General features: G+C 39.5%; 4 protein-coding genes across 4 annotated transcripts; 1 reads left to right on the forward strand and 3 right to left on the reverse strand.

The window, feature by feature from the left end:
• Window positions 1-34: 34 nt before the first annotated feature.
• LOC103983199 (polyadenylate-binding protein 2) lies at window positions 35-6,225 on the reverse strand. The gene is made up of 9 exons (XM_009400395.3): window positions 5,703-6,225; window positions 3,672-3,790; window positions 2,865-3,521; window positions 2,694-2,771; window positions 2,523-2,612; window positions 1,982-2,116; window positions 830-1,012; window positions 505-702; window positions 35-378 (listed from the first exon to the last, which is right to left on the reverse strand). Exons 1-9 carry the CDS (start codon window positions 5,941-5,943, stop codon window positions 148-150), a joined length of 1,932 nt encoding a protein of 643 aa, XP_009398670.2. The 5' UTR covers window positions 5,944-6,225; the 3' UTR covers window positions 35-147.
• A 1,632-nt stretch (window positions 6,226-7,857) lies between these two features.
• Window positions 7,858-8,777, reverse strand: LOC103983198 (ethylene-responsive transcription factor ERF011). The gene has a single exon (XM_009400394.3). The coding sequence runs from the start codon at window positions 8,638-8,640 to the stop codon at window positions 8,161-8,163; it is 480 nt and encodes a 159-aa protein (XP_009398669.2). The 5' UTR covers window positions 8,641-8,777; the 3' UTR covers window positions 7,858-8,160.
• A 5,409-nt stretch (window positions 8,778-14,186) lies between these two features.
• Window positions 14,187-17,524, forward strand: LOC135610780 (PTI1-like tyrosine-protein kinase At3g15890). The gene is made up of 4 exons (XM_065105692.1): window positions 14,187-14,391; window positions 14,504-14,654; window positions 16,427-16,689; window positions 16,765-17,524. The coding sequence occupies exons 1-4, from the start codon at window positions 14,276-14,278 to the stop codon at window positions 17,333-17,335; spliced, it is 1,101 nt and encodes a 366-aa protein (XP_064961764.1). The 5' UTR covers window positions 14,187-14,275; the 3' UTR covers window positions 17,336-17,524.
• A 293-nt stretch (window positions 17,525-17,817) lies between these two features.
• Window positions 17,818-22,170, reverse strand: LOC103983196 (uncharacterized). Its single transcript, XM_009400391.1, has 5 exons — window positions 21,660-22,170; window positions 19,454-19,610; window positions 18,504-18,727; window positions 18,144-18,317; window positions 17,818-18,045 (listed from the first exon to the last, which is right to left on the reverse strand). The coding sequence occupies exons 1-5, from the start codon at window positions 21,882-21,884 to the stop codon at window positions 17,959-17,961; spliced, it is 867 nt and encodes a 288-aa protein (XP_009398666.1). The 5' UTR covers window positions 21,885-22,170; the 3' UTR covers window positions 17,818-17,958.
• Window positions 22,171-22,856: the final 686 nt, after the last annotated feature.

Below are 22,856 nucleotides of genomic sequence, written 5' to 3' on the forward strand. Positions count from 1 at the left end.
ACTCTCGAAATAACTAATAGAGAAAGACAAAAGAGAAAAAAATCCCATTCTATCAAGTAGCAAACTGAATAGTTCAAGAAAAATCAACCCAAACATCTAAATCAAAACGGGCTCCCCCGCCCAAGGAGTCGCGATATGTATATCAGCTCAGGAAACATCATTCAACGACAGACCAGCTAAATGGTTTGCAACCTGCTGCTGCTGAACAACACTTCTCAAGACTCCCATAGCCTCCACTACTTTGGCTTGCAGCGCTTCAGGAGATTCCAGCAAGTGTAATACTTCGTTCTGGTCCATCTCAAGGAGCATGCCAGTTACTTTCGCAGCATACCCGTGCTCTAACTGATCCACGAGAGGATAGAGGCTCTCACCCAGCATCTGAAATGTAAAGAAACAACACACTCGGTTATACTACCTACCCAGTGATGCAAATCCATATTATCTTAAGAACTAACATGCTTCACGCACAGACAAACCCACAAGTTACTATTGGACCTTCCTTACCAGTCTCTGCTGCTCTGGTGTAGCATTTGCGAGAGCCGAAGTCAGTTCTCCTACCGGAACAGGTTGTGACATGCCAGCATGCCTTGCGGGCATACCACCCATGTCATAGGGGGGAGAGAACATCCCTTCAGGATTGCCGACTTCCGGCATGCCACGCCCAGGTGGATAGCGGTAAGGACGTCCACCCCTTGGGAGCATCTGCGACATTCAGATTCTCACTATATGCTATCACAGAGGCTTTTTAATTTGTGACAATATGCACGGGAAGAGTGATGGTTATGAGAAACCGGAACCTGCACTCAGTGCAAAAAGTTTTATCACACACCTGCTGTTGAATCATTTGCATAGGGTGCTGCTGTGTCAGTTGCAGTGGACCTGCTCCTGCTCGTCTACCACCAGGACGTTGGGCCTGCTGACCTTGTTGGGCCATCGGGATAAAGAAATTGGGAAAAGGAGCAGCTCCAGGTCTCATTCCAGTAACAAGGGGATGAGGGAAGCCAAATCCAGGCTGTAAGAAAAATGTCATTGGAACACACATCATTTTAGTTCTCCTTAAAGTGATACTATCTTATGGAAGATTCTCGAAATAAAAACATATACCCATGGCAATGGGACCCTAATGGTTTGAAAATGTGTGCAATTGGAATTTTTTTCATATCAAACAAGCAATTTCTTCAGATTTATTCACAGTAAAGCTAGTTACAATATGTTCAAGGGGGCCTGTTGCATGGTTAATGGCCTCAAAAAGAATCACACCAACAAAACACAACATGAACAGAGCATTGCAACACATAACTTACCACATGAAACACCTTTACATAATTGATCAAGTAGGCTTTCGGTTAGACTTTGCAATTGAAGAACATATAGTAAGCATATAACCATATTGCCCATACTGGTAACTACTCTAACCCTTTTTCCTCTCTTTACTTTTTTCTCTTCCCCACATGGCCCCCGCCTCTCCTGTGTCAGAAGGTACTGCTCTTGTGACAACTCCGTGTGCTTGTAGTAGTCCAGTTGCAACCAACCATTAGTACACTTAATGGTACCAGTGTAGTATCAAAATTTGGCAGTCAACCAGTTTTTACACCAAACTGAGATTTTGTTCTTTGATCAAAATCCATATCTCAATACACTAGCAATATCAATAATTAAACCATTTTATAATTCATTTAAATATCTATATTTTATTCCATTTGTATGCATTGTTGATTAAAACCAAAATACCACTATGTAAACTGATCCATTATGGTGCCTCTGACCAAATTCATTGAACCAAATGCCACCTTATTGGTGAGGATACTCTCAGCAAATTCTACTGCAACAACCTTAAAGGTTCAATCTTAAAGTTGAGAGATGCATGTAATAAACACGGCCATGAAAAATTAAGTTGCATCACAAAGGAGCACAAACTAGTCAAAAGAATGATTTACCACAAAACATACAACTAAACTTTGTTTTGGGTGACAGATGCTACCTGAGGAGGAACAAGTGCAGGTGGTTGACCATAGAAAAGTGGTTGTCCTAACCCAGGAGCACCGGGAGGATACAATGGAACACGAGGAGCAACTGAAGGCGGCATCACCACAGGTCGCATTTGTGAAAATTGAGCCTGGCAAAGGAGCAAACAGGCAACCAATGAAACTTACCACATTATTTATGACCATATGAAAAGGATAACAAAATTTGTAAGATATATACATTGGAATATGCATAATGTCAGAATTCATCACTTTCCATTATAATTAAACACTTTTCATGAGGTAAAAAGCACAAGAGACTTCAATTAGAATATGAAAATAAATCAACCCCTAAAAGTTCATTTAAAACATTTCCATGATATAACTGAAACGAGACTTCACCGTTGTTCCTGCTGACTACCCCACATGGTTGGCAACTTGAATTTGTTATTGTATACCATTGAATGAGATAATATTAATATTACACTGGTCTCTTATCTCCAAGCATATAGCTCATATGATGATACAGAACTATCATGTAGACTTCAAAGAAATTACCTGCAATCTTGCTCTTCTGTCTTCCTTGCGTTGTGCTAGTGCAACATAAAGTGGTTTATTGCCAATCATTTTGCCATTCATCTCCAAAAGCTACAACAAATTTAAACATTGAATCAACAAACAGTATACAGTAACCCAAAGTGAGGTTGCAACTTCCAGACTTTGACTTACTGCTTGAGAAGCATGATCAGGAGACTGAAAAACAACAAATCCAGATCCCTTGCTCACACCATTTTTGTCACGCACAACCTATAAAAGTTTTACAAGTACATAATGCAGCAACAAGCAAATTATAATGGAATGAGAGAACAATGAAATCAAATTAAACAAATTAAAAACAACCTTGCAAGAAGCAATTGCCCCAAACCCTGAGAACAATTCTCTCAAGTTATCATCACCAATGTTATCGTCTAAGTTTTTCAAGTACAAGTTAACCCCTTCCAATTTTTCAGAAGACTCCTGCTTACTCTGGTCAAACTTCTCTTTAAGTTCCTGTTCTCTCTCTGACTTTTTTTGTGCTCTTCCAACATACCATTCCTTATCATCAAATTTCTTCCCATTAAGTTCCTGAACAGCCTGAGCAGCTTCATCAGGATTCTCAAAATTAACAAAGCCAAAGCATTTTGATTTTCCATCCTCCCCTCTCATTACAATACAGCTAGTGATCTTTCCAAATTCACCAAAAACTTCTTGAAGAGTATCTTCTGTTGTAGACTCTGAGAGATTTTTTACAAATACATTACTAAATGTTATGTTGCTTGCAGCATTCTCCCTTTCCTGTTTACGAATAAAGGGCCCAACAAAAACTTTCTTATCGTTCAATAGCATGCCATTTAGATTCTCAATTGCATTTTGTGCTGCATCATCCTGTTCAAACTGGACAAAGCCATAGCCCTTTGACTGACCAGATGCATCTGTTGCAACCTTGCAAGAAAGAATATTCCCAAACGCAGAAAATGTATCATACAGTGCTTTGTTGTCGATACACTTGTCCAAATTCTGCAACAAAACAAAACAAAACAAAACAAAGTCAGAAAACATGTAAAGATATAAACACAATAACTACTTGTTGAAACACATAAAGTGTCACGAAAATCAACTCATTAATTCAAGTTCCAATGATCCAAGAGAAGATCACGAAAATTGTACCTTGATAAATATGTTGGCAGTCCCACTTCTACGTGTGCTAGGATCACGATTTGAATGCATTATCCGAATAGTCTTCCCATTGAGAGGCATGAAATTAAGCACTTCCAGTGCCCTTGCAGCTGCCAACAGGCACTTAACAGAGTCAATAAATAGCATACATAACTTTCTACCAATGCAGTATAAGCACTTCAATCTATATCATCTTCATAAGTTGGCATCAAGATTCAAAATGGGTAGTGGATCATGAATTCTCATGATTCTACTGAAACAGATGATTTACATATCAATAAAAATCAATACCTAACAGAAAATGAAGTCAAAGTGAAAAGAACTTTCATAATTTAGATTGTTCATGAATTTAAGACATGTCAAATGTAATTGTCAGAGACATGCACATACAAAGAAGAAACAGAATATCCTAATCAATATAACATGTTTAAAGTCAGTGTCAAAGAAGAAACAAAAACACACGCATGCATATTATGATACATCGCAAAAAATAAAAAAAACTAAGATACTTGGTAATATTCAGATGAACAATGTGAAGATTCCCAAAGAATTCCAAGCAAGGAGTTACATGAACATAAAAGTCTATTAAGAAATTATATTCCAGTTCAAGCAATCAGTGATTTAGCCTTAAAATGAATCTAAGCACCCACAAGGTGCCATTATTCTAAAAAAAACAGAGCTCAACGGAGAGTAAGTTTCAATGATTCCAACAATGCTACAACCTTCTAGTGCACACCAGCATATGTTGAAGGTCAGAAACCTTTGAATATTATGGATTATAAGGCATCCAGGAAAAAAAGCCTGGGTAATTTTAACAACAAATTTAGGCTTTTGGTGCTGGACAGATCTCAACTAAGATCCTCAACATAATGTTAATTTGATCCATTACTAGCATCAGTAGGCATCCAGGGGTCTGTGTAGCCCGGTGGGGAGGGGGTGGGCTGGACAATAACTTCTTGTTGCAAGCAGCTTCAAGACAAGTGATTTTTTGGGCAGAAGCTCATATTTAACGTCATACAATTCAGAAAGGCAACTGTGGGTTTCTTGTTCATGGGCACTACTGAAAGCAAGACATCCCAACCAATAATCTATGCTTCATCTTAATTTTTCCCCACCCAAGAAAAGTCTTGTGATTATCTAGTGGTAAAAAAGAAAAACAAGACATACAATGATCAATGTATGAAAAGAGTTTATTAACAATCATGTTCTGGGGTGATGAGACAATACTACTGTTAATGATAACATGAAGTTGCATCATCATCTAGCTAGTAATCCACCATTCTGAATCGGCCTCACGTTCAGACACGGACAATCCCTAAGAATAATAACTTGATGACTCCTTCAAACTGTATGAAGCCACAACAACAAATAGCCTCAAACAAGTAGTTCACACCTTGGCATCAGGATGTTCACATGCAACAGCAAGTAACGAGGTCAGCTTCTGTAAAGAGAAATCTAGATGTGCTAACATGGAAAACAAGAGACAAGATACACTAAACACTAAACACTAAACAATAAATGGCTAATGACATGGCAAAACTTAATGTCACCAGTTAATTAATTCCTACAAATCCTAGTTAGATTCTTACCAATAAATCACTTGCAACTCACATATACCCATTACTGACCATACCAGTATGACATGGTTCTACCACCATGATAGTCCACAGAAACAAAAAATAAAAAAAAGATGACCAATTAGCATGGCTCAATCAATATGGCGTATAAATTGAAAATAAGACTGTCTACGGTAAGCCAAAATATGAGGTAAACTATCAAAAAATAGCATCCAAAGAAATGTTTACATTGGCAATACAGTATAATTATTTGGTGTTCTTCCACAATTCCCTATATCAATTATTAATCTTCAATGCAGGACAAATAACTGCAATCCCGATAACAGTATGCCAATGCTAAAGCAATAGTTAGGGGGCATTGACACAAAACAAGACAAGACCGAGCAACAGCCACATGAACAGATTCCAGAGGAACAAAGAGAGCCAAAGAACAATTCCAACTGACCATCCGCGGCATCGTTGTAGTTGACATAGGCATAACCGAGAGAGAAGCGAGTATTCATATCGCGGCAGACGCGGACGGACACCACCGCCCCGATCTGGCTAAAAACATCATACAGCTGCGCGTCCGTCACGCCCGGGTCCAAGTCGCCGACGTACAACGACGTCGATGAGAACTGGGCCCCGCCACCGCCTTCAGCCGGGCCGGGGACCGCTGCCTGCGGCTGAAGCGGGACCTGCGCCATTTGCCCCTCACGATCTAGAAGACAACAAAGCCTTTTTCTTCCCGGCTCTTCCGCTGACCCTAAGCGATCAACAACAACAACAACGACAACAAACACCTAAACAATTCCGGTTGCTGGATGAAAGAATTGGAGAGGAATATCGACGGGGTTCTTGTAAGGGTTTGGAAAGGGAGAGAAGGTTTCGCAAGAGCAGCCTCCGCAACCGCAACCGCGCCGGAGGCCGCACAAGGGTTTAAATCGCGGGGGCACGTCGCAAACCCTAATCCAACTAACACGGCAGCCTCCGCCGTCGGATGAGGTGAGGTAAGCGACGTGGACCGTACGATGGCCCGCCCCGGGCTAATGCCGGCGGACAGGGCGAGGGGGTGCGTACGTGTCGGAATCAGGGGGGTTGGAGTTACGAATCAAAGCGTAACGTGCTGATGAGTCGGGCGATTCGAATCGCCTGTCCCAAAAACAACAGGGTTTACGAATGCATCCTCATTGGTCTCTTGGCACCCGCGTGGGTCCCACCGCATAAGATTGGTCTGCCGTTCCGAGAAACCTGAACCCGGAACCGGCACACGCTTGTGAGCCGCACCTTTCACAGCGGGAGGCCGCCCTGGTGGGTCCATGATGGGCTCATCGAAGGATAAGGTTTCACTGGTGCAGCAGAATCAGATGGGTGAGCTCGTTGGCCCAAGTTGTCTGATTCTTGTTGGGTTAATAATGTGATCTGTGAAGAATATTATAGTATCTGGAAATTAAACACCATCATACCCAAAAAAGTAACTTAAGCTATTGAGTTAATCATCGACTTAAAATTCTTAAGCTAAAATTAATAATATTAATAGATCCACTCCGGTCCTATAGATCAACTCAATTGAATCTCGTGTGGCACAAGCAACTCCAAATGGTGGCTAAGAATGGCAGGGAGAAGAAGAGATGTTCCAACACTTTTTAAAAGGATTTCAGGGTCACCATCTATTTCCCAAGTGCTTTGATGACTCCTCTTTCACTTTCAAATGGACCAGATGCCAGATCAAGGACTTCCGATACGAATACACGGAAGCAATGGAGCAGAGGGATTCGAGGTAAATGTATCCAAGACTGATCCAAACAATAATGATAGGCCACTAATCTTCATGTTCTCCATGCATGACAGCAAGCTTTCGAGTGCACAGAACTCACGAATGAAGACGATCTGCAAGTATGCTGTTTCACACACGAATCTTACAAAAGACAAAAGATCATGGAACTTTAGGAATCAGAGGGAGGAACAGAGCGATACAACCAATGACACATCCATCCATACGTAATATATTAAGCTCTTTGTCGACGCACCGAGTACGTACTCATCCTTTCTCTTCCCCGTCGCACATCATTTCCCTTTGCGTTCTTTAAGCAAAACCACCGATCCTAAATCCGTGTGCGTTAACCGGGATTACTTGTAATCCCATGTATTTTTCTTCTCTCTTCTTTGGCTTCGTATCTCATGCTCGTCTTTTGGGTGGATAAGACACACGCTCGAGGAGATACATATGAAGCATATAAATATCGCAATTTACAGCATCAACAGGAGTCTCAGGAATCTTTTCACAGCTCCTCCAAAGGAAAGATACTCGATGGGTGTAAGATTATTCGGATTCCAAGTTTTATGTCTGCCATATACTCATATAGATTATTCTTCTGCAGTTTTATGCTTTTGTGTTTGTTCCTCAAACGTGACACACGAAGGATACGATCTTGAGCTGTTTGGCATGCAATAACTTGGAGCGTGATATGATCCATGTCCTAAAGTTCCAGCCTTTCCTTCTCTCTCTCTTTAGCTGCTTTCCTAAAGCTTGATTTATTTCAAGACATGGTGTTAACTACAAAAGAATCTATCCATCTGCAAGGAGACAAGCAGGTGAAAGCAATATGAAAGCTTTGGCATGGCAAACGAAGTTGGAAGTATTGGTATATCATTAAAAGCTCTTTACATCGATCGAGTTCATCTCCAAGAGAAGCTGCATCACAAAGGAACTACAGACCAATGACTCCTCTTCTCCTTGTCGCTGTTATTGTTCCCGTGGATTCCTTCCCAGCAAATCAACAAGTACAACTAGAAATCCAACAAGACAAAAACCCTACTTCGGTTATCAGTGTATTGACATGTGTCTTCTTCCTTCTTCCTGAGGATGGCATGCGAGAACAGAACTACTGCAACCAGATACATGGTCATATGTACCCATGCGTCTACTGCAAGCTGCTGCTCCACTCGTCGTCGGAGTTCTCGGGGCCCGGCGCCTGATTAAGGTCTGGATTCTTGTACCGCTTCTCCGCCTGCCGACGCTTGTCCTCCTGACAGCAAAAGACGGCCGCCCCGCCCCCGCTCATCTGGAGCGCGTCGACCTTGGCGCCCACCTCCGCGGCCTTCTTCCTGATCGACGCGGCTGACATGGCGATCGCTTCGTGGTCGGCGTCGTCGCTCACGGAGATGTCGTCGGGGAAGTTGAGGCGGGCGGCGCGGCCCCGGAGGTAGAAGAGGGCGGTGTCGTAGGCCCTGGCGGCGGCCACCGGGGTGCAGTAGGAGCCGAGCCATATCCTGGACCGCTTGTTCGGCTCCCTGATCTCCGCCACCCACTTCCCCCACTTCCGCATCCGTATGCCTCGGAAGGGCCGCTCCTTCGGCTTCCTCGCCGCCTTCTTCGGCGGCAGCTGCCTCTCCACCTCCATCTCTCCCTCACCTCTCCTCCCGCGGAGCTCCCTCCCCGAAACTCCCACGGATCGTATGCCAGGAAACTTTGCCGGGGTTGCGTAGGCCGTATGATATATAGCGCGTGCCGGCAGGCGGCGAACACGTCAAGCTCGGCGCTGCTTGGTAGCTTATCCAATAACTAATAAAGGACGGTGGAGAAGAGAGAGAGTCCACAACAAGGAAAGTGCGAGGAAACGACAAATTTACATGACGCCGTCAGTTAAGAGATTTGTGACAATTGATTACAATAATTAATCTATTTGGTTATTCAAATAAAAATACTAATAAATTATAAAAATATTTTTAAAATATATAAATTTTAAATAAATATTTTAATATAATGTTTCAATATAATAAACAAAAATTGAAAATGGCATTATTTTTATACTTTAAACTGATATTTGAAATATTTACATGGCCTTAGATATATTTAAAAAATATATGACTTTCAGATTTTTTTTCTAATTATTAAATTTTTAACATAAGTTTACATTATTATATATTATATTTAATTTATTTTTACTGTAGTATGTTAATTGATTGGATCGGGATTTTAATTTATAATTAGGATTAAAAAGTAGGAGCTTTATGCTTAAAAAAATAAAATTTTCAGGTATTTGTCATAATAATAATAATAATAATAACAATAACAATAACGCGTCGACGAGAAAAAGATGCTAAAACGCGTAACGGAGGTCGCAGAATAAACGGAGAGAATAATAACGCAAGAAAAAGCAGGGAAAGGGAACGGAGAGCGTGTCGACGGCAGGCAGTCGACACGTGCCGCGGCCGACAGCGCATTAGCGGTGCGATGCAATGATTGAGATATATATATATATATATATATATATATATATATATATATATATATATATAATTATATTGAATTATCATGGTTTTGTCGTCTTGTGTGCGTTCCAAGGCACGTGAGGTGCCATGACGCCACCAACGCCCGCGTCTTCTCCCTCGCCACGGCAGTGCCACCTCCGACACGGGGGGACGGAGGGACCGAGATCGAGCGGGGCTCCATCCGACGGTCGAGCACGAGGCGGGGAGGGGGCGGCGGCGCGCCATGGAAAATTAATTCGAGGTCGGTGGCGCGTGTCAGCACCGCCTGCTGCGAAGCAGCGGCGGCGAGATGGCGGAGAAACCGAATCGTCTTTTTAGTATAAAATAATATTATTTATATATATATATATATATATATATATATATATATATATATATATATATATCGAATTTTGGTAGAGCTAATAGTTATGATAAGTTTCGGTATAATGGTTTTTCTTTTGAAGGAGAATGATTATGTGCCTTTTAACATAGTAATGTAGTTTAATTTTCTAAAAAAAGTAAAAAAATTAAATTGATCCAAAGTCCATGAATATCTATATTTATATATTACACTTGTCAATAATAATGAAACATCGTGATTTAATAGGTATTGATATGTATACTAAAGATACCGTATGAATATTTAATCGTAGGTATTGATATGTAGTGTTGATCGAATATTGATTCAACGATGCAATCGATCGTCCCAAGCTCAAGGCGAGTAGTAGTTATCTTATATTCATAACCATAACGTTTTAATACACATAACTCATATAATTTTTTTATTTTTATTATGATCTCAACTTAATTATTATTTCAACACACTATAAACGACGCATCATAACAAATATTGTTCTAACTTTCTTTCTATTCTACAGAATCCTCTAATAAGTACAACATTGGGAAACTTTTGGTTTCCCATCCCTAAACCCGAATTCCCTCCCTAGTTTAACAAGCATAAGACTCATTCATACACCTAACCCTAACATCTAAGCATAAATATTATATTCAAGCGAGCTAAGTTAACCTCAGAATGTCAATTATTTTACAAAGGCGAGTTATATGATTATAGCATTTTATTCATGTCAATAACTTGCATAAAACATGCATGTGATTTTGATCATGCTTAAAATAACGTAGATGATTTCAAACACTTAAACTCTCTTTTGAAAGAATAATTAGGTTTAAAATAAGATAGATACACTTTCAATACGTTTGGATCGTTATCATCATTCAAATTTGACTATCATCGATTGATTCATTGCACCCCATTCACTATTTATTATATATGCATCAACTTGGTCAAAATTCTTACGATAATTTGACTTAGGAAAACAAGTATTTCAAACGATTTGTGCGTGAGATCGATTGGGTAAGCATTGACTTCCACATGTGGAATAACACAACTCAATTCCGTTCGACGAAGCCCATCGCATTAAATGGCAAGGCTCCACCACAGCTTTCTTCGTTTGGACTTTTGTGTTGCTGACCTTCGAGATATATCATCAGCCTCTCTGCGCTAAATAGCTTGAGTTTTCAGACTTGTTGTGGCTGATAGAGTTCGACGTCAACTTGACATCGACTCACTCGTCAATCTCATGTTTGTCGGACGCCCACACATCCTGACATTTTATCGGACCATTCGTCTCGTCAATACTCGATGATTTCGTACGCTCATCCCATAAATCAATAGTTTATTTGAACTATTTATAAAAAGACTCTAAGGAACACTTTCTTTATCTTCTACAAGTTTGGAATATATACCTCTAAAATCTCTTAATTTTTTGACATCGAAGTTACGATAAGCTCGGATGTCAAATCGAGATTAAATCCGAATCCTCAAAATATCGAACAATCAGAATATACAATAACATGATCAAAATCTTTATCGTAAAAATATCATTCGCATTTCTTGGTTTAATTTGTATTATGGACTTAGATTCTTTTTTTTCATCTAAAATAATTAATCATCAAATCAAAATATTTTTCAAATGATCATCAATTAAGGTGAAGGTAGAGTCCATTAGTTTGACGTGGAAAAGTGATGCAAAGGACCAAACGAGATGAATCGTTGGTGATGACTCATTGAGTGCGAAATGGAGATATGTGTGACCGTTCTAATTACTTGCATGCGACGTAAGTCACATCGTTGTATCTATCTAAATTTGGACCATCTTTCGTGTTAAGACTTCCATGCCTCCATGGTAGGTTGGAAAATGATGAAGTGGAGTTGGAGTGACTTGACACTGTACAATTAGGCACATATGTTGATTAATACTTTTGAATCGATGGAGAGTTAGCTATCCGATCCTATCGACAAAGATCACTTCTTCTTCGTGACGTGGTTGATGAAGATATAAGTTTCTTATTTTACTTTAAGATTAAGACTATGTGATGTTGACTCAATAAAGCTAGAATTGACTCGAGCAATGAAACGATAGGCTTTACTTAAAAAGAGCTTTGTATGGTCGTCCATGATGAATGAATAATGTATTACCGTCAAATCGGAAGGGATTAATGAGATATGCCGATTTTTAATTAATACAAACCGGTACGGATCGGTTGAGTAATGGATTCTACCATCCATTGTTTAAAGTTCACCTCTTGAACTTAGGGATTCAAATATTTATGATTCTACAAAGAAATCAAAATATTTTACGTATGTATCACTAGAAAAACACATTTGTGTAAACTATAAGAACGAGTCCTAAGTGGATTGGCCCAAACTAGCATTTTTTGCATGATAACTTTGCTTCGTGTGTCATAATTTTTCATCTCCGATGGCTAATTTGATCTCAACATCGTCAGCAAAAATCTCACTTGTAATCTAAATTAATTTATGAGATTTTTTAAATCCACTTGTAAGGTACATACAAAATATACTTGTAAGATTGTCGTTTTGTTAGCATCATCATATTTACTAACTATCGATGAAATAATCAAGAAAGAATAGATAAATTATATATATTTTTAGAATATCAAACTATATTGATATCTTAAAAGACCCTCGTTATTTTGAGCTACACTATATATCGTGTTATGGAAAATCTATCCAAAGATTCTTAACTCGAATTCTATTTTCGTCTCTTATTTTTTTATAAAAAAATAAAAATTATGCCACGTGGCATTTTAATTGCACTTGAAAAAGATTATTGAGAGTTCTTAACGTTGAGAAAGTTTAAATGTGTGAGCGGACAACCCATTGGGTCCCACGTGGAATTCTTGACGTTCGGTATGATTTGCTCGTTTGTCCAAACTAACTTCGTCGACCGGTTTCTTCGTTACCGTAACCACCCACCCGTCCATTTATTGGAGGACACTCTGACCCCAGTGTTGGTCCCACACAGGGCTGTCACTGGTCATTCGTACCGGAGATGCCATCTTGGATCAGATCGGACACCTCAACTTATATATATATATATATATATATATATATTGCTGCCTCCAAAGGTAATGCATGTCTGTGTCACAAGCAGAACAACTTGGAGACGGTAAGTTCTGGGAACAAGCGTCTTCCTCCTTGTGACAGACGTCGAGCGACATCTCCATGTCACGCATGCCAGTGTGGTGGGGGACGCGGCTGCGTCAGGAGCAGTGGGCCGCACCCACTTCGTCGGACCGATCCAACAGCAACATTGTTGCGAGGTTTCATGAATGACAATGACCGGCGGGAAGATGAACTCACTGCACATTTGGTATCGGACTAATTGTACATTATCTTTATAATTAATTTAATTTTAATATTTTAATTTTTATATATTAAAAATTTTATATTGATATCTTTATAATTATAAAAATAAAATAGTTAATATCATTTCTCCTTAATCATATCGATAATATGAATGATGTAAAAACTCAAAATCAATAAATACTTTAATAAAATAAAAAGTGAAAGAGTAAGATCTTCACTTCGGCTCTATTATCGTTACACATATTTTTTTACGTCCATTATTGATACTCTCTTCGTCTCGAGATGGAGGATGATAACTCTAGAGATGACTCTAATAACCTCATAGCGATCATCGTTGATGACAAAGTTTCGATCCTCAATTTTATCTCTTATCATCGTGTCCACTACATTCATACGACGCTCAACCTTAAAATATAATTTCGATGATATTATTTGAAGTACCATAAACTATGACTCATCTTTTAACTTCCAATCTACTCGATCGTATATTAAAATATTTTATTAATTTAATTATTTTTAAATTAACAGCAAGTGTCATATCTTTCATCGATAAAGTGAGATTAGGGATGTTTGTAATTAGTCCGGGCATCTCATCGTCTGGGCGCGGAGGAGTCAGGTCAACGGGGGCCACCTCAAAGCTGGACCGAGCTTGCCCTCCGCGGCCAATGGGAGAAGCGGCTCCGGTGGTTCGTCCCTAAGCCATCACATGGGGGCGAGGGGATGCCCAACTCCCGACGACGCTCCGCTCCGTCACCGACAAGTTTGCTCGATTTATCAGTCAGACCCGTCACCTTCACCTTCTCGCTCCTCCGTCAATCAATGAGAGAGAGAGAGAGAGACCGAGGAAGAAGAAGACACGACCGTTGCCAGTTCCGCTGTCATGTAGTCTTCAAACGGGCCAATGGCAGGGAGCCACGCCATGGCGTGGCAAGTTGATACAATGCTCCCGCGGGACAGCGGACCTGTCTAACCTGCCGTCTTCGATTGAAATAGGAAAGCAAGCAGCCATTCCAAATAACCAGCTCGTTCTGTGCCCTCCAGATGGACGTGGCGGCCGAGGCTGTGTCGGCGGCCAAGGACCAGCTTCGCTGATGCCCTATCCCTTGGCATCTCTACACTCGGATTCCAAGATTTCAAAGAGAATCGTAGATCGACAGGGGAGAATGGCTTTCGGATCGTTGTTTTGCTGCGGGAGATCTTCGGATGGGTACGTTACTTGACGATACTGTTCGTACCAAAGGAATGAGCTTTCGCGATCCGTCGAGGTTTGACCGGTCGGTGAGACTAAAAACTTGCTTCCTTTTTTTCTTGGAGCGCAGGAGGGAGCCGGGGAAGAAGGAGGCACCGACGTGGAGGGTTTTCTCTCTCAAGGAGTTGCATTCGGCCACCAACAACTTCAATTACGATAACAAGTTGGGGGAAGGAGGGTTTGGCAGCGTCTACTGGGGCCAGCTCTGGGATGGATCGCAGGTACTGTCTCCATGTATCCCTGATTTTTCATGTAAATATCTAGGTTTTTCTTCACATACTTCGATATGGTGTTGGATTTGGCTGAGATAGGAATTCAAGAAACGGATCAAAGTTTGACTTAGGGTGTCTAGAGTGGATGTTCGTCAAATTTTCCTTAGTCTACAACCTCTACAAACTCTGCATCATATGATGTGACAGGTGAAGAACTTGACTTATCAGAAGACTGCTTCTTTGTTGAAATAGGTCTTTTCTTTTTTTCTTCATTCTTAACTCCTAAGATTTCTCATCAAGAATAGGCTGGGAATTCTTCCAAAACATAGGCTGGGAACTCTATGTTTGAGGCAAGGCAACATAGAGTTATTAGGATGAATAGTTAGCACAGTGTGGATGCAACCACCATAATTGCCATAGATATAAATTGTTGTGATCTGTGACAGAGCAACCAATACTTTGTGAGATCAGTACAGAGTTGACCTTTGGATAATAAACTACAAGATGACTGATTACTAAATCAGGAGACACCTGTGTCCAGCTTCCAGTGCATCATAAACAATTTAGCCATTTGAACTTCTGTCCTTTTCAATTGGTTGATAGAGTATAAATCCCTTGGAAGTTGCATTTTCTGATCTTTTTTTTTTTGGCAACAAGTACAAGGAAGCAAGATTCAGCTGTTTGGATTTCGTTGTTTGGGTTAATGGTTTCCACCTCAGGCTTGATAGCCTCTTCGAGGCATCTAGGTAATTCAGGGGGAGCTGATGCTATCTCTCTTCAGAAGCATTTCTTGGACAATTGTTAAGAAAGCACCTCCCTTTAATGATCAAAAGTCCACTACTTAATCACATTGAGTAGAATGGATCATGGCTATCATAGACCAGATACCTGAATGATAAAAGCCATAGTTGATTTCTTCATGCATCATTTCATGTTCGAATTAGCATTCCTAAAAATAAAAAATCTCCTTCAGCTTCTCGCCTTCCAAGCAGGCATATTGGGATCTATTAGAGTATTCAGAAATATCCATCTGCTATCAATGTCAATTTTCATAGTTGGAAAATGGCTAAAATATAATTCTGCCTTTTTGTATGCATGACGATAAAACAAATTTCTTTTTTCTGAAAATGTATTATGTTCAAGACTTTGTTTCATTTGTTTGCTTCGCTGTTTGGGTTACGTAAACAACCAAACAGGTTTATCTTATATTGTGGAAATTTCCGTCAAATTCTTTGAGGTCATCTCTTCCTCTGGCATCAAATTTCTTATTATTTAAATTGCTAGCTCAGTTTTTGGATTTTTTATTTGGTCAGATATGGGTGCAGCTTAGGATATTGATGTATAAATCTATCGGTTGTTAAATGCTCATATTTATCTTCCTCCTTTGGCATTCTCATCTACCCATAGATGAGATGATAAAGCTTTGAGTATTACTAATTTACTTAACTCTTTTCATTGGTGCTTGATAAGATAGCGAGCACAAAGATATTACTTGACCCCCCGCAAAATGAAATAGACGGACACAAATTCTATGCCAGTGAAACGAAATTACATTCTCAACTAATATGCACAAAAATTCAGCATAATTATTTGGATCATTAGGCTGCTCTTGACATGGAACACTTATTTCTGTTGCAAGCAAGCATACAAATGTACATACATCCAACTTCTGGCATGCAGAAAGGACCTTCGTAGATCACATGTTTGGCGTCAAAATCTTGTTTAAATTCATGTTATTTTTATACATGATATGGGGGCTAATATATTACAAGCATATGTAGATTGCAGTGAAGAGGCTAAAAACATGGAGCAGCAAAGCTGAGATGGAATTTGCTGTTGAAATTGAAATTTTGGCAAGAGTAAGGCATCCAAATCTGCTGACCTTACGCGGATACTGTGCCGAAGGAAAAGAGCGTCTCATAGTCTATGACTACATGCCTAACTTGAGCTTGCTGTCGCATCTCCATGGGCAGCAAGCAGCAGGATGCCTTCTCGACTGGGGAAGACGGATGAGTATCGCCATCGGATCAGCCGAAGGGATTGCGTAAGTCTACAAGCTTACATACGCACACACACCTATTACTATCAAACTATCATACCGATGTTTCTTACTTTGCAGCTATCTCCACCACCATGCTACCCCCCACATCATCCACAGAGACATCAAAGCGAGCAATGTTTTGCTGGACTCTGAGTTCCAGGCACGCGTTGCAGATTTTGGGTTCGCAAAGCTGATCCCTGATGGTGCAACGCATGTTACCACAGGAGTGAAAGGCACTCTTGGATATCTCGCACCAGAGTACGCGATGTTGGGGAAGGCCAAAGAAAGCTGTGATGTTTACAGCTTCGGGATACTGCTTCTCGAACTTGCAAGCGGAAGAAAGCCTATAGATCAGTCGAGCTTGACATCAAACCACTCGATCGCAGAATGGGCACTTCCACTGGCTCGAAAGCAAAGGTTCAAAGAAATTGCGGATCCAAAGCTCAATGGACACTTTGTGAAAGAAGAGTTGCGGAGAATGGTGCTTACTGCTCTCGTCTGTGCTCAGAGCAAGCCTGAGAAGAGACCCATAATGCTTGATGTGGTTGACCTGCTTAAAGGAGTGTCCAAAGAGAAGCTACTGAGTCTGGAAGACAATGAACTGTTCAAGTCAGAATCCGCTGCAGGTTACCAAGGATTGTCCATGTAGCATGGATAGAATTTGAACACTAGATTGATGCATAGATCACAAAATATCGATGTGCTCTTCCTTGGAGTTGGTTTCATGTTTTGATGGGGACGTGCACGCTAGAGATCTGGGCTTTCTTGGGACATTCCTCGTCTCAATTTGTAGTTTGTTCTTGAAACGGTGTTAAGATATATGTGAAATATGTTTACATGTGGTTATGTGTTCTTAAATGAACTTAAGACATAATGTCCTTAAATTATAATATCCCAGTTTAGAAGAGTACTTAACATCTTCTATCATCAGTCTATCCTAATAGTATATGCTTAAATAAATTAATGAGTCAATCATCATGTTCATTTGCATTGAAATCTCAGAACTGATAGCCATGGGATCTCACCGAGACAAACTGATGATTAAGAACAAGCAAAATTCCCTTCCACATTCTCGTGATGAAGGATTTGGTCAAGATGCAAGAAGAGAGATCCATGCCAAACTCCAACACATCAGTTTAATCTAATATATTATAAATGTATATATTACATAACATCAATGTGTTTAGAGGTTCAACCTTGCTTAAACAGTAAAAGACTACTAAGACCTACTAATCAGATGTTTAGACTGATTTCTCGAGCAACTAGTGTATCCTAGAAGACATCCGGATGGAAGCGTCCTGGAATGGAACTGCCTTGCTGAGCCTGCCTCAGATGCATAGAGAGGGCATAGTTATTGATCTGCCAACCAACAAACAAAAAAAAAGCCAAGGATTTTCGGTGATGTGGAACCTTTTCATGGCAATCAAAAACACAAAGGAATCAGCACAACTGAGTACCTCTAGCGTTCGAACTTGCTCCTGGTATTGGGAGACGAGTTGCTTCAGATGCTGCAACTCTTGGCTTTTCTCTTCGTATTCTTTCTGACGATCATGCTGGATGGCAACTGCACGCTTCAGAACACTGTTTTCTCGAAGCAGCACTTCAACTTGTTCTTTTAGCACCATATTCTCCTGTTTCAAATTCAAACGAAAAGAAACAAGAAACAAATTAATCTCTACCTTTTCAAAAATTGAGGTCCCAAACGACTAAAAGAATACTCCTGCAAATGACTGGTATTTTTAATAAAGAAACAAGTACACTCATGTCATTTTCCATGTCTCTATGTGGTCACAATGTTAGAGAGAAGCCTAAGGTACCTTGTGCAGATTTTCTATCACCTCAGCACCAGCACGAGCCATGATGGACTTCTCTAAAAACTCAAGTGCTCTGGAAGCACGAGTTCTAGCATCATCTATATCGGCAGCACTCATCATCTCTCTCACAAATAGCTCTACCCATTCAGAACCATCTGTTGGAAGAGCATCCACATTTGGTAGACCTATAGCAGCAGCAGAATCAACACCATTTGCTTTCATGGTACCTGCCAAGCACACAAATACATAGGCATATATAAATGGTCTAGAATTCTGTGGTTCCAAAGTTGTTATTCACAAATTATCAGAAAGTAGGAAAAGAGAAAAACGGCTAAAGGTATTTTCCAGAAAATAAATCTTGGAGGGACAACAAAAATAAACAAAACAACAACAAAAAAAGCTCATCCAGCCTACATTGCATTCTTTGAATTATTCATGAATTATTTCCAGAATTATTATGTTCGCGAATTGTTTCCAGAAAGCTATTGTCCATATGCAGTTGGTTCCTATACCCAGGTCAAATTATGTTTTTTGTTTTTACTTGTAACACAGAGGTCATCTTGATGCTGGACCATTTAAATTTGCTTCTGGTTTCCAAATCATGGATGGAATATAACTTAGAACACCATAGAAATTAAACCTGGAGATTTGAGTGACCTGCACCAAACTACAGATTCTCTACGACTTTTTAACATTACCTTTGGAGATATAGACATAAGAACCATTACAAGAAAATATGATATCAGAAAATACTGAAACAACTTGAACGGATTATTAAAACTTTGGAATCATCTTCATCCCATTAGAAAATTTGAGGTCATAATATCAAAGCATTGTATAAAAGCAGCAAGATACATGAAGGAAAGAAGAGTATATACCAATGCAAGTTTATGATATTCAACAACCAAAGCTACTAGTGGTATATGGAAGTGCACTTTGGAATGCGAGTATACCTTCAGTCGGTAGTTGAACATTCATTTCAGCACCATTTTCAGATTTGCTCACACCAGAGACCAAGTTGAAGTCTGCTGCCCCTAATCGGAGATCATTCAGACTCTTTATTGCAGAATCTAAATCATTTCCAGATACTTCAAGAGTCCGTTCAAGAAGCTGGAGGAATTTATTAACATTTTTAGATAACATATATATGATAGTCTAATACACTATACCAGATCTAGTGGCATGCAGTAAACAAAAGAGTTGAAATGAATTAAATATACAGTAATCTGGAAACTTTTGCCTACGAATTAACGTGAAAGTGGAAGATGAAAAAAAGAGAAATATATCACATTGAGCTGAGATGATAAGATAACAAAACAAGTTACAAGTACAGAGATAATATGATTTCTGGATGAATGATGAGTTATGGATAACTTCTAACAAAAAAAAGCAAAGATCATGTTAGAATCATATACCTAACAAAACCTGTACTCTGTTTTTGAACATTTTTCCAGAGTATGGAAATTAAAACACACAATTTGATATGGAAGAGACAGACTACTTTACAATCCTCAAAAAGCTAGTCCTTCCAAACTCTTCAAATGGTAATTGAACGAACCAAAGGCAAAAGTCAGAGAATAAAAATCATTATTTTAGGCAATAAAAGTTCTTATCTAGATCTCCTCAAAATTTACACAGATTTTCTCAAAACCAAATGCACGGACAGGCGACTTTCTTTGTTAGGAGAACACAAGTTCACCAGCACAAATAATGAAAGATGCCATACGAAGATGTCATATGTGATACATGTGCTAACATACACGCATAATGCTGACAGCTTTGCTAGTCACTCATTGATGTTCTAACTTAACGACAAATTGTAACTAAAGTTTAAGCAGGAAAAAGAGAACTATAACGAAAGGAATTCAGTCTTATGCCTCTTACCACAAAAACCAGTTAAATATTTGTAGGCTTAAACAACTAAATTCAACCAGTGGCTTCAATTATAGATAAGAAATTGCTATAATCTAAAAACAGAATAATTCTAGTCACTCACTGGCATATGGAAACAGAAATGAGGGTGCACTCCCATAGTTGTAGATAATGTTCACCATATTTGTGTATTTTTTATCCAGATCTATGCACAAACTTTTCACTGATCAATATTTTTGAAGCTCCAAATATAACAGCCATCTTAGCAAAATGATTGTGTGTGTGGATTGTTTATCATCAGGTAAATTACACTATCAGTCCTTGAAATTCAGGACATGAACCAGCCTTCTTCACACTAGATATTCATCTTTGCGTTCACTTTTGCTTTTACTATCAACAAGATCATCAATCTTATTGGAAATGAAGATAGCTTCTGAAGAAGGCATACCAACAGAACCAAAAAATAATAGTTAAAGAGCAGGTAAGCTCAGTGTAAAATATTGGTGGCGTGCCTCAACGATCATAAAGAACAGCAGTTGCCACATTAAGGATTATCTTATGCATCAAGATTACTAGAAAAAACTGTATGATTTCATCAGCAACAGAAACTCTGTCATCAAGGGCTATAAGCTAATAGCAGTAGTTCCGAGTTCCTCATAATCAATCCAAATACATGAGCACTTAGAATAGGGACAATCACGGCAAGTATCCTCATACATGTTAACCAATCAAAACCAGCAACAATTTTCCTTGCAAATATGAAAAGGGAAGAACTCTTTCCCAACATGCAATACCATGTTGTGCAGCAAAGTTTCAGGAGCAATAAGGTATTATGAGTCCATTGAAGACAATAACCAAAGACTCCATAGCTGCCAGCATCAGCAAATATAACACAGTTACTACTCCGAGACTTTCAAATATTATCTTGTCAGATCCACCAAGATCGATCTTTTCATTATTCTACTTGCAATGAAAATATATAATTAACATCCTTCCTAATTTACAAAATAAATACCTCCAGCCATAAGCACCAATTGCCCAAGGAAAATTAAAACGTCAAGAAACATCTTAAAGCCAGAGCATAACCATTTTGTGCATGAAAATTGCTGGAATCAGTGTGCATGACGAGCTAATTAGATCAAATCATTCTAGAATTAATCCGAACATCATACAAGTTTCAACTTTGTACATAAAGGTATCATCAATCCTAAACAAGCATCACAATATATTCCCAAAAACCTGCAATTAAGTGAAATCAATAGAGAAGGGAGAGGAAGAAAACTCAACCTGCTGATCCATGTCAGGGAACAGGGACCTCAGACGGGCAAGATAAGCCGCAATCAGATCACCGTCGTTGAGATCGAACGAAGGCGAAGCCCGAGACGGGGAGACGCGGAGGGAAGTGGTCGGGGAGGAGGCGCAGCGGACCCTCTTAGAGGCCGGCGGCGTGTTAGCGTGTAGGAGCTCGTCGAAGATGGAAGATGACCTCTTACCGCAGACTACGGCAGACATGATGGCCTGAAAGCCGGAGCGTCCTCGATCGCTTTGCTCGCCGCCGCCTCTGCCTCTTCTTCTCTAAGCCGCTCCTCCCATCCAGCAGCGACGATCTCGGCCGTCTCTAGGGCGCGATCGCCTAGGAATCGATCCACGGCGAGGGCGGCGTCGACCAAATCGAGGGTTCCGTAGGCAAAGAAGGGATGACACGGGAAGAAAGGGATTGGCGATCGGGTCGGACTCAGCGGGTTTGGTACTTTGCTTGGGCAACGGGGGATGTGTTGGAAACTTGGGGCGGATAGGGAGACGTATATATAGACATATATATACACATCAAATTATCTATCAAAAAATAGACGAAATATATATATAATTCATTATAAATTTGTAAATTGCATATATTCACAGTAAATTTTACTACAATTTATTCAGAAAATTCCACGTATTCCGGAATTCAACGGGGAACTCCTAAACTAATGAAGGATAAATGTATCCTTATATATATTTTTAGATTATTTATTATGTGATTTATAGTGTCTGAATGTGAATCTATATAATTTCGACTTAATTTTGTTTAGAATCACCTAAAAATATAAAGACCTAATGGCACCACTATTTATATCATATTTACTTACTATATCGATTTACGCTCGTAAATAAACTATGTTATGTTCGTCACTTAAAATAGAAATATTAATGTTTTATGATGTTACGTCTGTAAGTGAACTACTATGCATATCAATCCACTTATGTATGTTAATTTTGTTACACTCGATTTGATATTAAGACGAAGATGAATCATGTCACACTGACTATATAATCGAGTATAGGCCAGTTGCTTTATTGGTGTAATACTATAAGATTTGTTTAGATTACTTAATACTTCAACTATTATAGAAAAATATGATGTAAATTATTGCTCTGTTAGGTTTTTTTTTTTTAAGTTTCATAATAAACACATGTGATATAAATAATTACCCTATTGGTTTT

The sequence above is a fragment of the Musa acuminata genome, chromosome BXJ2-4 (genome assembly GCF_036884655.1).
Source record: "Musa acuminata AAA Group cultivar baxijiao chromosome BXJ2-4, Cavendish_Baxijiao_AAA, whole genome shotgun sequence".
Classification (NCBI taxonomy): domain Eukaryota; kingdom Viridiplantae; phylum Streptophyta; class Magnoliopsida; order Zingiberales; family Musaceae; genus Musa; species Musa acuminata.

Bases quoted from the DNA above. Each gene is read 5' to 3' on its own strand.
- LOC103983199 (XM_009400395.3), bottom strand. From the start codon at position 5,943: ATGGCGCAGGTCCCGCTTCAGCCGCAGGCAGCGGTCCCCGGCCCGGCT. The intron at 1,013-1,981 runs GTAGCATCTGTC...TTTTTCTTACAG, and splicing joins CTGCACTTGTTCCTCCTCAG to CCTGGATTTGGCTTCCCTCA. The intron at 379-504 runs GTAAGGAAGGTC...TTTACATTTCAG, and splicing joins CACCAGAGCAGCAGAGACTG to ATGCTGGGTGAGAGCCTCTA.
- LOC103983196 (XM_009400391.1), bottom strand. From the start codon at position 21,884: ATGTCTGCCGTAGTCTGCGGTAAGAGGTCATCTTCCATCTTCGACGAG. The intron at 18,318-18,503 runs GTACCTTAGGCT...AATTTGAAACAG, and splicing joins TGATAGAAAATCTGCACAAG to GAGAATATGGTGCTAAAAGA. The intron at 18,046-18,143 runs GTACTCAGTTGT...GTTGGTTGGCAG, and splicing joins AGCAAGTTCGAACGCTAGAG to ATCAATAACTATGCCCTCTC.
- LOC135610780 (XM_065105692.1), top strand. From the start codon at position 14,276: ATGCCCTATCCCTTGGCATCTCTACACTCGGATTCCAAGATTTCAAAG. The intron at 14,655-16,426 runs GTACTGTCTCCA...AAGCATATGTAG, and splicing joins AGCTCTGGGATGGATCGCAG to ATTGCAGTGAAGAGGCTAAA. The intron at 16,690-16,764 runs GTAAGTCTACAA...CTTACTTTGCAG, and splicing joins GGATCAGCCGAAGGGATTGC to CTATCTCCACCACCATGCTA.
- LOC103983198 (XM_009400394.3), bottom strand. From the start codon at position 8,640: ATGGAGGTGGAGAGGCAGCTGCCGCCGAAGAAGGCGGCGAGGAAGCCG.